The 12,959-nt window shown below is 52.5% G+C and overlaps 1 protein-coding gene across 3 annotated transcripts; it reads left to right on the top strand.

Moving 5' to 3' along the window:
* The first annotated feature begins 122 nt into the window (after positions 1-122).
* Camkv (CaM kinase like vesicle associated) lies at positions 123-12,268 on the top strand. 3 transcript variants are annotated; one of them, XM_013070157.3, is made up of 12 exons: positions 123-467; positions 7,921-8,029; positions 8,145-8,276; positions 8,449-8,523; positions 8,735-8,873; positions 9,015-9,135; positions 9,285-9,360; positions 9,452-9,588; positions 9,750-9,828; positions 10,043-10,130; positions 10,381-10,492; positions 10,604-12,268. In XM_013070157.3, exons 2-12 carry the CDS (start codon positions 7,935-7,937, stop codon positions 10,960-10,962), a joined length of 1,413 nt encoding a protein of 470 aa, XP_012925611.1. In that variant the 5' UTR covers positions 123-467; positions 7,921-7,934; the 3' UTR covers positions 10,963-12,268. The 3 variants fall into 3 exon arrangements, with proteins under 3 accessions (XP_012925611.1, XP_004834117.1, XP_021120247.1); XM_021264588.2 differs by having other exon boundaries at positions 294-467; positions 10,628-12,268; XM_004834060.4 differs by having other exon boundaries at positions 195-467; positions 10,381-12,268.
* Positions 12,269-12,959: the final 691 nt, after the last annotated feature.

Below are 12,959 nucleotides of genomic sequence, written 5' to 3'. Positions count from 1 at the left end.
GGTTAGGGAGCTGGGGAGAGTCCTGATCATCTATTTCTAGAGCTTAGGCTTCTCCCCTGTTCTCCAAGTCCTATCCCCTACTCTGGGTATAAGAAGGTTCCTTGGCTCCCTGCTGCCGGGTCGGGAGTTCGAGGGCCTAAGAGAGCCGCGGAGAGTCTGGTCCAGGCTGACTGGCTGCATTGTCAACCTGCTTGCTCTCTTCTTGGGGTGGGATTCCAGTCTCCCGCTCCACCAGGGTGGGGGCGGGCCGTCCAGGAGACCCCGCCCCCAGCCCGCCCCCGGCCCCGAGTGCGAATCCGCTGCCAGCAGGAGGCTGGCGATGCTGGGTTCGCGAGCCCGAGCGGCTGCAGCTGGCGCCGCGTCTGCCCCGCGTGCCCGGAGCGGATTCTGCTCTCGCTGCCCCCGGAGCCCTCGGCACCCTGCTGAGCCCGCGGCAGCCTCCTCCCAGTGACCGACCGCTGCTGCAGGTGCGGAGCAGGGTGGGCTGGGCCGTCAAGGGGCGCCTCCCTCACGGACGAGGGGTCCTGGGGGGTTGTCTCCCTGGCCTGGAGTTCCGGACGCAGTGTGCCCAGGGGACTGTGCGGGCTCGGGTCCTCGTGGGGTCGCCGCGCCCGGGATCTGCAAAGCGGGGGTGGCGTGCAGGATCGAGCTAAAGTTCCTTTGGCCTTGGACGGCTCCGGGGTCGCGGGGGAAGCCTCTGCGCCTTCAAATTGTGGAAGCATTAATCCTCGAAGATTGGAGGTGTCCCATGAGGGTAGGGGCCGAGGGCTGAGTGGTCCCCCTCGGCTTCCTAAGCCGCCTCCAGCCCCTCCCAGCTGCCCCCGGGCCCCCTCCCTCCTGCTTGACAGTCACTAATTTCCATGACAACGAAGAGTTCTTTATGGGCGACATCCCAGAGGGGGCTGGGCGGGGCTGCTGCGGGGTTGCGGGGAGGAGGCTCCAAAGCCCCTGGAGACCTACACCCCCTCTGCCAGGTGCCAGGTTCCGAACCCCGTGAGGGCCCGAAGGGGGTCCTGGGCGCGGACCCACGTGCGCAGCGAGGGTGTGGGGCGCTCCGGTTCTTGCTGGGAGGTGCGGGGCTTGGCGCTCACACGTGTGCCTCCCGCATGTGTTGCTGTGCCAGCGGGGGCGAGCCAGCACCACTGGGGAAGGGGGTCAGGGTGGCACCACGGTGGGGCTGGGGCTCCTGGCCGGGGCTAGGGGTGCAATAAAAGGGTGAGTTTCTGCTTCCCCAGGTGTTAACGTCTGGCAGAGACCCTAGGCTCTTAAGCCACAGCTTCCCCTCCACCCCCAGCTCTGCCAACTGCTTTTGTCTGTGCCCTGGTAGGCAGTGCCTGCTCCACCAAGTTCCTTCCTAGGGAACAGTGGCCTCTGCCCTTTGACAGAAGCTCAGACTCTGTACCAGCCTAGAGCAGTCCATGCATCTTCCCCCCAGGCCCAGGCTTTCAACCCCCCAGGACCATCTTGAGATCTGGTGCTCCCCCTCCCCCTCAGTTGATTCTCAGCTCCAGTGACCTCTGGACCTCATTTTCCTCAAGTGGCAAATTAGTCTCCATTCCCTTCAGGGTCAGGCTGGTCTCCAGGGTGGGGCAGGGGTCTTCCTTTTCCATTTGGTGTGGACTCCCAGGTGGCTTAGGCTGGCTTTGTTCATATCTGCTGCTGCTCTCTAGCCCCATGCCCTGGCCACAACTCACAGGTAGGAAGGCAGACAGGCAGTTCTCTGCCCTAGGAGAAGGTCACAGAGTCTGTGGTGTCTGTTCAGGGAAACTGAGGCATGGGGAGTGAGATGTTATGCAGGTGCTGTTTCTGGCTCCCCTGACAAGATCTTGCAGGGTGGTTGGTGACAGGATGAAGCTGAGCTGCCAAGAGAGGCTGGGGAGGCAGCAGATGGGGACTGGCTCTGACTGGGGCCTAGGTACAGCTGGGCTAGTTGGGAGGGAAGGATTGTAAAGAGAAACAGCCTGGTCTCTGAGCCTCATTTCCACCCCCACCCTCACCATGCTTCTAACTTCAACATGTTGGATCTCTTTTACCTAAGCTCTCCTAATGACTGGGAGAGACTGGGGACTGCAACAGCTGGCCCATCAAGAGGCCCCAGGAAGCTGGCCTCTTTTTGCTATGCCTCCCACACCAACTTCAGTGTATGTCTGGGGGACACAGGAGGGTTCAGTCTCAAAAGTCTAGACACCAAGGTACCTCATGGCCCATTCAAAGCATATGGTTATGGTACCCTTACAGTGTTGCTGAGCACCCCAAGGCCTCTTGAGAACCCCATGCTTACCTTTCCTTTGCTCTACCTGTGTCTGTCCCTTTTATTCTATCGCCTCCTTGCTCTTCTTCCTTCACAGACTCTGCCTTTGTCTCTGTCTCTCTTTTCTAGAGTCTCTCAGTGCCCCCACCTTCTCTTCTTTGATAGGGACCAGGGTCACAGAACCCATGGAGAAGGAGCCAGGCCAAAGTGTCATGGAATTCTTAAATAAGGGACCTTGCTAACACATCTCCCTTCCCCCTCCCCTTGTTTTAAAACTTTCATCACCATAGCAACCCTTTAGTGCCTTCTGCAGTTCCCCTCCTCCAAAGGGAAGCAGGGCCTCCAGTGGATTCTCCTTTAGGGGTCCAAAGATTAGGGCCCCAGGTTCTGGATGGGGGGCAATTGCCTCTTGGCTCTGCTTGCATGTTGAGGGCAGAACTTTCTGGAGGTAGTACTGGACTTTGCGCCAATCCCCAAGACTGGGAAAGACCCCTCCTTCATACTCTCCCATGATGTGAGAGGAGTCAGCCCAGCCTGTCAAGGTAGCCCCCTTTCCAGTCTCCTGAAGAAAATGGACAGAGAGCTGGGCCTTTGAATGTCTCCTGATACCAAACTCTGTGAGGCGGTCTCTACCTCCCTAGTTGCTATGGCTGAGACCTCAGATGTGACCAGGGATTGGGCCCCCAGTATGTCCATTTCAGCAGGAGACTCACCCTTGTCCCAGAGAGAAGACAGCAGGGGAAGGGATGGGCTGCCAGCAGGCTGGTATTCACAGCTGCCACTAAATCGGGAGGTGTTGGCAACAGTGGTTAGAAGGCAGCTGAAGGCCTCCTGGCCCCCCCCTAACCTCCGTAGATTTACTGCATGCTCTAGAGCTCCACATGGCAAGGAACCAGGGCAGCAGAAAACTCTTGTTTATGGCTGTGAAAGATGCGATCTGAACCAGGCTGGCCCCAGTGGAGGGGCAGAGAGGACTCTGCATGTTGGGGCTCTTGGCCTCTGTTTCACTTGGGCTTCCTCAGGGTTGGGCTTGACTGAGGTGCAGTAGAGTCCCTAGAGGACCCCTGATTATGAGGACACAAAGGGCCTGAGTCTTCAATCACTGAACCCAGTGGTCAAGCCTCTGGAGCAGGTAGTAACTGGGGAGTGCTAGGCCCTCCAGCTCCCTGAGAGCCAACTGGAGGATAATTGCAAGGCCAGGCTCTGCACTCCTCCCAACATCACCTGCAGTGGCCCCAGGTGCACGATGTTTATTTCCTGTGGAGTGAGGGGCAGGAGACAAGTCTCCAGGGAAATGGTTGGTTTGGGGTCCTGTGCTCTCCAGGGGCCAACGTGGACCTGATCTGTGGTAGAGCGCAGATCCCATGTAGCTGAGAGGAGAGCTCTCCATTGTTGGGTGTTGGGTCTGGGGTATGAGGGTAAGAAATACAAACCCTTTCTGCCTAGCCAACACTGTTCTTAGTGTTGTCCCTTAGCTGCTTCTCCAGCTTTGGGTCCAAGGCTCCTCTTGTTGCAGACAGGTGCTAGGAGCTTGGTTTTTTACAACCTACAGCCTCCCAGAGATAGCAGGTGATGGACTGGATGGAAGTGGAGGGCACGAAGGTGCTAATTAAGCATGGACCCCCCCCCCCCACTTCTCCCCTCTTCACTCTGGAGCTAGGTCTAGGTGCACAAGTGAGGACAGGTAGTAATTAGCTGAGATCGGGGTAGCCATACCAGTAGGTAGGAGAGGCAGATCTGTCCCTGTTCCAGCATTGAGGCCTGGAGGACATGGCTCCAGACTGACCATACTGTAGGCTTTCCATGGTGGAGACAGACTCCAGGACCAGTCCTGGACTCCCCTGGGCATGAGAGCATATGCAGAGCTAAAACCTGAGACCAGGATCAAGGACAGGCATACACAAAACCTCCCACCCACACCATGCTGACAGAACTGGAAGCTGTTGGAATGGGGGCTGGGGGTGGGGAAGGTGTCTTAGAGAAAGGTCATTTTGCATCTGGCCTTGGAGCATCAGGATTGTTTTAGACAATTTGTTTCACAATCTTATAATATCAGAAATCACAATGAAAAGAGATTCAGTCCAGGTCTTAGCACCTCGGCCATGTGGAGGCTACTCCATAGGGAAGCCAAGGTGGGTAGCACCCTTGCCAGAGCCCATACTTCCTGCTACTAAGTGGACACAGAGCTGGAAAGTCACCTGTTGTTGGACATTTAAGTAGTTCCTAGTTTTTTTTTGTTTTTTTTAATGTTATAAATAACTGCTGTGACAAATAGGATTCTGATGGGAGGTTTGGGGGGAAGGGCATTTGTGTCAGAGGGAATGGTGTTAGCACAGCAACTGAGCTGGGAGATCTGCAGGCTAGGCCACTACTCTCCTGCCCAGTACATGGTTCCCAGATTCAGCCTGGGAGGCCAGCTGCTGCCCATCAGAATACGTGAAGACTGATGCAGCCCTCCTCTCCTAGATGTTATAGCATGGAGATGGGTGGCCAGCACTGGTGGGTGGCTGTGCCTCTACTCTTAGCTGTGAGGATGGGATTCTAGCCACATGCTCTTCCCTGGAAGATGCAGGAGCAGGGCTGTGACTGTGGTGGCAAAGACATGCAATCGGCAACGATCTTCAAAGCTTCATTCAACTGCCTCTGAGGTGCCTCACTAGATAGTTTAAGCCCTAACTTTAATCATGATGATGAAATGCATTTGTATTCCCTGAGCCCAAGCAACCCTGAAGGAGGGATGGAATTTGTTCACTAATGTAGAGGGCACATGGAGAGAAGACCAACAGGGCTGTGATCCCTGGGGACTGGGTAGCTAGCATAGTCCTTCTTGCCAAGCTGCCTTCTGTGAGGATACCTTCTCCTTCTCCACTACCCTGAGATTGTGAGTGCCTTCAGGCAGGGGAACATCTAGGTACTCAAGGCCCCAGCCCAGCCCCTGCACAGAGCAGGTGCTGGTTGGTATGGAGGGAACACACATAGTCCCTAGAGACAGGGCAGCTTGCTGTAGCCCGAACTCCCACTGACCAGGCATTATGGAGGTAGAATTGCCCAGGTTTGTAAAGGTCCATCCATACACAGCTACCAGCTCCCCCACCTCTGAACAAAGGCTGGGAATGCCTTTTCTTTTGGGTGCTAGAGTAGCTGCCCGGCACTATAGATAAGAATTGGGCTGTAACTGGCAGGGTTGCAGACCTAGGAGGCACCATGTCCCAGGTGCAAAGAGTGCCCAGAGCCTACTGAGCCAGCTGTATCTGGCTGGGGCTTTGCACCTGGACTTGACATATGGGTCCTTGGTGGACACCTCCAGTGAGGTGTTTGTTAGGCAGGCTTGTCTTGCTCTTGCTGACTGTCATCCCTATATATCTCCTGGCAAATCCTTCTCAAGACCCAGCCCAAATGCTGCTTTTCCACCCAAATGGCACTTCTCCCTTAGAGGAATCTTCCCCCAGCATGGTGCTGGACTAAATCAACCAATGCCAACATAGTAAAAATTCTAACAGAAAATTAATAAATCAAAGGTATGAATCTGCCCCTTCAACATCTAATTCTTTGTCTCAAAGAGAATTCTTATTTCCTTTGATGTCCTTCCAGAAAAGAGTTTGTAAAGCCAGGCAGGTGTGATACTCACACTTGTAATTCCACCACTGTGGGAGGCTGAGGCAGGAGCTCACAAGTTCCAGCCCAGCCTGGGCAATTTAGTGACTTAATGAGATAAAATGTACAAAAAAAAGTTTTTTATAGTTTATTATGAAAGCTCTGGGTACCACCGAAAGAAGAAAAAAAGACTTTGTGGGCATATACCAATATACGAACTTTAAAAAATTTACCCAAATAGCAGCACCCAACATTCTGTCCCTTGCTTTTTCACTGAACATCTATCCTACAGTAGCACACTTTATTTTTCATAACAGATACCAAGTGTTCTTTAGTATGAGTGGCCCTAATTTTTATTGACTTTTTTATTATTCAGTACACTAAAAAATCTAGGAAATGGGCCAGGGATTTAGCTCAGTGGTTCCACTGCCTGCCTCGAAAGCGCAAGGACCCGAGTTCAATCCCTGGTACCAAAAAAAAAAAAAAAATCTAGAAATGTCCACAAAATTTATATGTACATTTTTACAAATTATTAAAAACCACAAATCTGTGTAACTATCACTGAGATCAGAAACAGACTTTCTAAGCTGATCGTGGTAGTGTACCCCCATAATCCTAGCACTTGGGAGTTGGAGACCAGCCTGGGCTACCCAGTGAGTTCAAGGTCAGCCTGGACTACATAGCAAGACCCTGTCTCAAAAAAAACAAAAAGAAAGAAAGAAAAGACCCTCCAGAAGACCTGCCACGTGTCTACCCCTCCTTTCTCTTAGTAGGAACCATTCATTATCTGACTCCTGGTGCTTATTCCTTAGCTTTTTAATTTTTTTTTTTTCATTTTTTGAAATAGGGTAGTTCAGGCTGGCCTTGAGCTCATTCATCGTAATTTTTTTTTTTTTTTTGGTACCGGGGATTGAACTCAGGTCCTTGCGCCTTGGACCAGGCGACAAAACCACTGAGCTAAATCCCCGGGCCAAAAGTTGTCAATGGATTTTTTTTTTTGGTACCAGGGATAGAACTCAGGACCTTGCACTTGCAAGGCAGGCAGCAGCACCACTGAGCTACATCCTGGGCCCTGGCCTTGAGCTCATTATGTAGTCCAGGCTGGCCTTGAACTCATGGCAATCCTTCTACCTCAGCTAGTGCTACAGTTACAGTCATGTGCCACCACACCAAGCTCCCTAGCTTTTCTTTAGAGTGTTACTTCTGTGTTTATATCCCTAAACAGTATAGGTGAGTGCTGCCTGGTTTTCAGCTCTATCCCGAAGAATCATACTATATGTATTCTTTTGTGTTTTTTCCCCCCTCAACTCTAAGATTCATCATTCTTTTGGGTATAGCTACAGCTCCTTCATTTTCAATGCAGTATAACATTCCATTGTGTGACCACAGCATAATACATCCTGCTGATGGTGGATATATGGGTTATTTCCAGTTTTTGGCAATTATGAATATGGCCATCACGACCATTCTTCTATAATTGTCCTAAGGCACAAATGTATGCATATATATTTATTATTTTTTCTTCAAAACAAATGTAATTATTATGTGTGGCAAACACCAATAAAAAAAACTCATGGTCAGACTTCATCTGTACTCTTATCTGTACCCCCGCATTAACACATATTTTATCTGCAAATATTAATGAATTATATATATTTAGAAGTATTAGGATATGTTTATCTGACCAAACTGTTTTTCAAAGGGGAGAGTTGCCTTCTACCAGAAGTGCTTGTATTGACCACATCTTTAGAGATGAGTATCTGGTGGGTAGATAATAAGAGCCCTTTCGTTTATAAAATATCTGAAATTTAAAGAAATTGTTTGATAAGTCTTTTTAAATGTATATCATGCATATTCCCTGACATATCTGCTTAATATATTTTTCCTCAGAGGGTGCTATTGTAGTTCAGGGAGCCTCACTGAGTGGTTGGACATATGACCAGAAAAGCAGGGCAAGGTCACACGGCCTTTCTACCCTTGAGATGGTGCTATCTCTGCTCTGGCTTAGCCTGAGGCAGATATGATGTTGTGGGGAGGGTTGAACTGTGCTGAGCCAGACTCCATCTTGCCCACAGCTTACAGCCTGGCAATGCCGTTTGGGTGTGTGACTCTGGGTGATAAGAAGAACTATAACCAGCCATCGGAGGTGACAGACAGATATGATTTGGGACAGGTCATTAAGACGTAAGTTCTGGGCCTGTTGGGCAAAGATGGGTGGTGGGCAAGGGCTGGCTGAGAAAGGGGCACAGAGTGTACCCCATGCCGAGGCCAAGGCTGACCAGAGTATCTGTGGCTGCAGTGAAGAGTTCTGTGAAATCTTCCGTGCCAAGGACAAGACCACAGGCAAGCTGCACACCTGCAAGAAGTTTCAGAAGAGGGATGGCCGCAAGGTGCGGAAGGCAGCAAAGAATGAGATCGGCATCCTCAAAATGTGAGTGTGAGGCCTCGGGGGAGGGTAGAATGGGGATATGGGGAGGTTTGGAGGGCAGGTAGCCTCAGGCAGCACCAGCCTCTCATGACTGCGTCTGTGCTGTCACTGCCATTTGCCTGCCATCCCAAGGGCTCACTCAGCTCTAACCACTGGCTCCACTCCTTGTCCCCAGGGTGAAGCATCCCAATATCTTGCAACTGGTGGATGTGTTTGTAACCCGCAAGGAGTACTTCATCTTCCTGGAGCTGTGAGTGAGGGTCTGGGGTCCCAGGATTCCCAGTCCCCAGGCTTTTACCTGTCCTATCCTCTGCACCTGAAGAAAGTCCCCTTTCTGGACCCTAGGGAGTCCCAAGTCCCTGTGCCTTGCCCAGCCAGCTGCCTGGTGCAGGAAGCCCTCCCAAATGCTCCTGCCTGACCTGATCCTTCCCACACCGGGCTCAGGGGCTGGTGTCCCTCAGGGCCACGGGGAGGGAGGTGTTTGACTGGATCCTGGACCAGGGCTACTACTCGGAGCGAGACACGAGCAACGTGGTGCGGCAGGTCCTGGAGGCTGTGGCCTACTTGCACTCACTCAAGATTGTACACAGGAACCTGAAGGTGAGGCCAGGGCCGGGGTCACTGGGTCAATTAGCAGCTGGCTGGGACTGGGGTGGGCAGAACCTTGAGGCCTTGGTCCAGCCTCTGAGGCCCTCATGGTGTCTTCTTCTGCTCACCTACATGCATTCCTGGCTGGAGCAGCTAGAGAACCTGGTTTACTACAACAGGCTGAAGAATTCGAAGATTGTCATCAGTGACTTCCATTTGGCTAAGCTAGAAAATGGCCTCATCAAGGAGCCCTGTGGGACTCCTGAGTATCTGGGCAAGCAGGGATGGGATGGGGGTAGGGTGGGGCAGACATCAGGGAGCCTCTTTGGGTAGGAGGAAGTCCCTATCCCAGAAAGTGGGTGTGGACGGTACTAGACTTGGCCAGGCCTGAAACTGACCAGCAGGTGGGCACTGTGTTTGCAGCCCCAGAGGTGGTAGGACGGCAACGGTATGGACGTCCTGTGGACTGCTGGGCTATTGGTGTCATCATGTATATTCTGTGAGTGAATAGGTAGACAAGTAGGTGTGCAGCCAGGCTGGGGCGGGGGGCTGTGCCTGTGGCTATCCTGGGTGACCCTGCCCCCATGCAGGCTTTCAGGCAACCCACCCTTCTATGAGGAGGTGGAAGAAGATGACTATGAAAACCATGATAAGAATCTCTTCCGCAAGATCCTGGCTGGTGACTATGAGTTTGACTCTCCATACTGGGATGATATTTCTCAGGCAGGTGAGGAGGTGCCCAGCATGTGTGTAGAATGTAGGGTAGTAGGAAAGGAGAAACTGCTCTCAGCTTCTTCTGCTGCATTCTGCTCCTGCTCCCAGCCCATTAATCACCTCTAGACAATGAGGTGGGTGCCATGCCTAGCCTCTCCCTGGCTTTATCCCCAGCCAAAGACCTGGTCACAAGGTTGATGGAGGTAGAGCAAGACCAGCGGATTACTGCAGAAGAGGCCATCTCCCATGAATGGTGAGCAAGGATCAGGGGAGAATGAAAGGACCTCTGTACCACTTACACCTAGGAGCCCCTATCCTTGAGGCCTTGAGTGGGTGTGGGCACTTAGAGCTCAGGCCAGCCCAGAGGCTCTGTCTGGTGTAGTCCTGGATCCCATAGGGGTGGGTAAGACAGAGTCTCCATGAAGACCCATATCCCTCAGATCCTGACACACTTGTACCCTTCTCAGGATTTCTGGCAATGCTGCTTCTGATAAGAACATCAAGGACGGTGTTTGTGCCCAAATTGAAAAGAACTTTGCCAGGGCCAAGTGGAAGGTAAGATTTGCTGACTGTTTCACAAGTGCTCCTGGGACTCACAATTGGTACCACACCCCTGTGGCCAAACACGAGCTTTCATAGGCCACCAGGTGAGGCTGTAGCTGCTGTCATTACCCTAAGCAGGAGTACTGATTGATGGGTGGTCAGAGGCAGCTGGGATACCATGGAAGGGGCTAGATTTGGCTATTGGGAAGAAATGGATCCAGCAATCCTCACCCTGAGCCTTTCTCCTTTGTCATCCTTTCAGAAAGCTGTCCGAGTGACCACCCTCATGAAACGGCTCCGGGCACCAGAGCAGTCTGGCACAGCTGCCTCTCAGTCTGCCTCAGCCACAGAATCTGCCACCCCCGGGGCTGCAGGTGGGGCCACAGCTGCTACTGGAGCTGTTCCAGCCTCAGGGGGCAGTGTTGCTGTAGCCATAGGGGGAGATGCCGCATGTGCTGCCAAGAGTGATAATGTGGCTTCTGCAGACCATAGTTCCACCCCGGCCACAGATGGCAGCGCCACTCCAGCCACTGATGGCAGCGTCACCCCAGCCACTGATGGCAGCATCACCCCAGCCACTGATGGCAGCGTCACCCCAGCTACTGACAGGAGCACTACTCCAGCCACTGATGGGAGAGCCACACCAGCCACAGAAGAGAGCACAGTGCCCACCACTCAAAGCAGTGCCACACCAGCTGCCAAGGCAGCTACCACCCCTGAACCAACTATGGCTCAGCCAGACAGCACAGCCCTAGAGGGCACCACAGGCCAGGTTCCACCCTCTAGTAAAGGGGAAGAGGCTTCTGGCTATGTCCAGGAGTCTCGGAAGGAGGAGACTAGCTGAGTGGGCAGCCTGGTTGGGGGGTTGGGGAACTGACAGGAGGGTGGGAAAGTGGATGAGGGGCTTCTCACTGTACATAGAGTTGCTGGCATGATGCCCTTGCTCCCCCAAGCCCCCCATCCCAGTGGGGCATGTCTGGGGGTCACGGGAGAGCAATCTCATCTCCTGTGTATATGTGTATGAGTGGTGGGTTGGCCAGAGGCAGGACTGGCTCCAGCCCCTGCATGGATTCCTTGTGGCTTTTTTGTCTTTCGCTAGCTTCTCTAGTTTCTGTTCCTTGTGGGATGCTGCTCTAGGGATACTCGGGGTCCCTGCACTTCTCTGTCCCTTCCTGCCTCATCATTCCCCCAGGCAGGCCCTGCCAGTCCCATATTTTCCCAGGCCCTAAATTGGGTGGCCTTGCCCTGAGAGCTGGTCTTCCAGCGAGGCCCTGTCAGTGGTAATAGGCTCCTGAACTTGAAGGTGTGTACCTTTGATGTGTGGGCTGCTCTAGGAGTAGACACTGGCCAGTATAGAGGATGTAGAAATCTAGGGCACTGTGCTTTAAATCAAGACTGGTCACATGGCTGGGGGCACTGCATGCTAGCTATGGGGGTCCTCAGAAGTAGGAAAGAATGAGTAGGAGGGTGGAAGCTTCCACATTTGTCCCTGGGAAGGCCCTCCTAAGACCCTTGTGTTATTTCTTACCCTCCTGAGCCCTGCAGTGGATTGCCCTGTATCTTCAATCTCTCATGAGCTTTTTTAACAGGAGGAGCACTTAAGATTTGGCAATGAGACCTGAGATAGCAAAGTACAAGCTCAGTACCTGGTTGTTCAGCCTAGCTGAGTCCTTGCCGTGGGCCAAACAGGGAGGGCTGGCTGATATCCCCATACTCTTCCCATATGCCCATCCTGCAGAGGCTTGACCCATAAGTCTGCCATCCTAGGGGTCCTGCTGCATGTGGGTGTGCCCTTCACAGTGGCAGATTTTCTACCTTCAGTTCATCAACATGGAGAGGATGATCCTCCTCTGTTTTTACTGCTTACTTTGATCTGAGGTCTGGGTGCCCCTAAGCCATGTTAAGTTGCTTTTGCCAAGACAAGGAAGTGGAATAAGACTCTAGTTCCCTGAGGAGGCTCCTGACAGGTGTCCTTTGTCAGACCATACCACAGCCTGGACAGGCAGCCACACTGGTCCTCGCCCTTGCTTGGCACTCTGGTGGTCCTGCCCTTCTCCGTGCATGCCTATAGGTCTGCTCTGGTATGTGAAGGTTGGTGGGCTGACTGTGTGCCTGCTGAACCTGGCAAATAAACGTCACCCTGCAAAGCCTCTGGCCACCCTCTTGCCTTTGCTTCCTCTGTCCTACCGAGGAGGAGTCCCTAGAAGGCAATGGGAGGGGAGAGTCTGAGATAAGGTTCACAAGTAGTGACTGATGCTCAGTGGATTACTGGGGCTGAAAGTGAAGGTCACTTACCAGTATGTTACTTGAAGGTGGTGGTGGGGATCCCTTGGACTCTGCAAATCCATGTGGGTGGTGAGCCCTGGGCTAGGTTTTCGCCAAGGAATAACCCTTGGGGTGAGAGCTTAAGTAGGGGTTGCTGTTCCAACTCTGTTGATAAAGGAGCCTTTGTCTTAATTTGGGGATAGACCTGGAACCCACTCAGGGCCAACCATCACAGGAAGAGAGTTTGCACATGTCCAAAATAGAGCTGGGAAGGGTATAGGATGGGCATTGCACAAAAGTTCTGTGCTGTGTGTTGATTCCTACTTCCTGTGAATACCTGTGCTTTCTACATAGACCCAAAAGATTTTGCTCTGTCTTCTGCTGGAGCAGATCAGCTTTATAATATGGGGTTCTGCATAAGATTTCTGGGCAGAGGAAGTAATATTGCAAAAAATAGCATGAAAAGCCCTATGGAGTCTCGTTTCAGTTCAGATGGGCCTCGGATGAACTCACCAAGGTTGCTGCTTTCTCAGGGAGGACCTCAAAGATAACTTCTCTGATGTGGGAATAATAAAA

The sequence above is a fragment of the Heterocephalus glaber genome, unplaced genomic scaffold (assembly GCF_053883595.1).
Source record: "Heterocephalus glaber isolate CG9 unplaced genomic scaffold, H.glaber_assembly_v1.0 deba00001504, whole genome shotgun sequence".
NCBI lineage: Eukaryota > Metazoa > Chordata > Mammalia > Rodentia > Bathyergidae > Heterocephalus > Heterocephalus glaber.
Note: the sequence above shows the minus strand (reverse complement) of the source record. Positions and strands in the feature narration are given on the sequence as shown.

What these genes read in the sequence shown, in the direction of transcription:
- Camkv (XM_004834060.4), top strand. Translation starts at nt 7,935, where the DNA reads ATGCCGTTTGGGTGTGTGACTCTGGGTGATAAGAAGAACTATAACCAG. An exon ending in GAGATCGGCATCCTCAAAAT is followed by an intron (nt 8,277 to 8,448) that starts GTGAGTGTGAGG and finishes CCTTGTCCCCAG; the next exon opens with GGTGAAGCATCCCAATATCT. An exon ending in GAGGCCATCTCCCATGAATG is followed by an intron (nt 9,829 to 10,042) that starts GTGAGCAAGGAT and finishes TACCCTTCTCAG; the next exon opens with GATTTCTGGCAATGCTGCTT.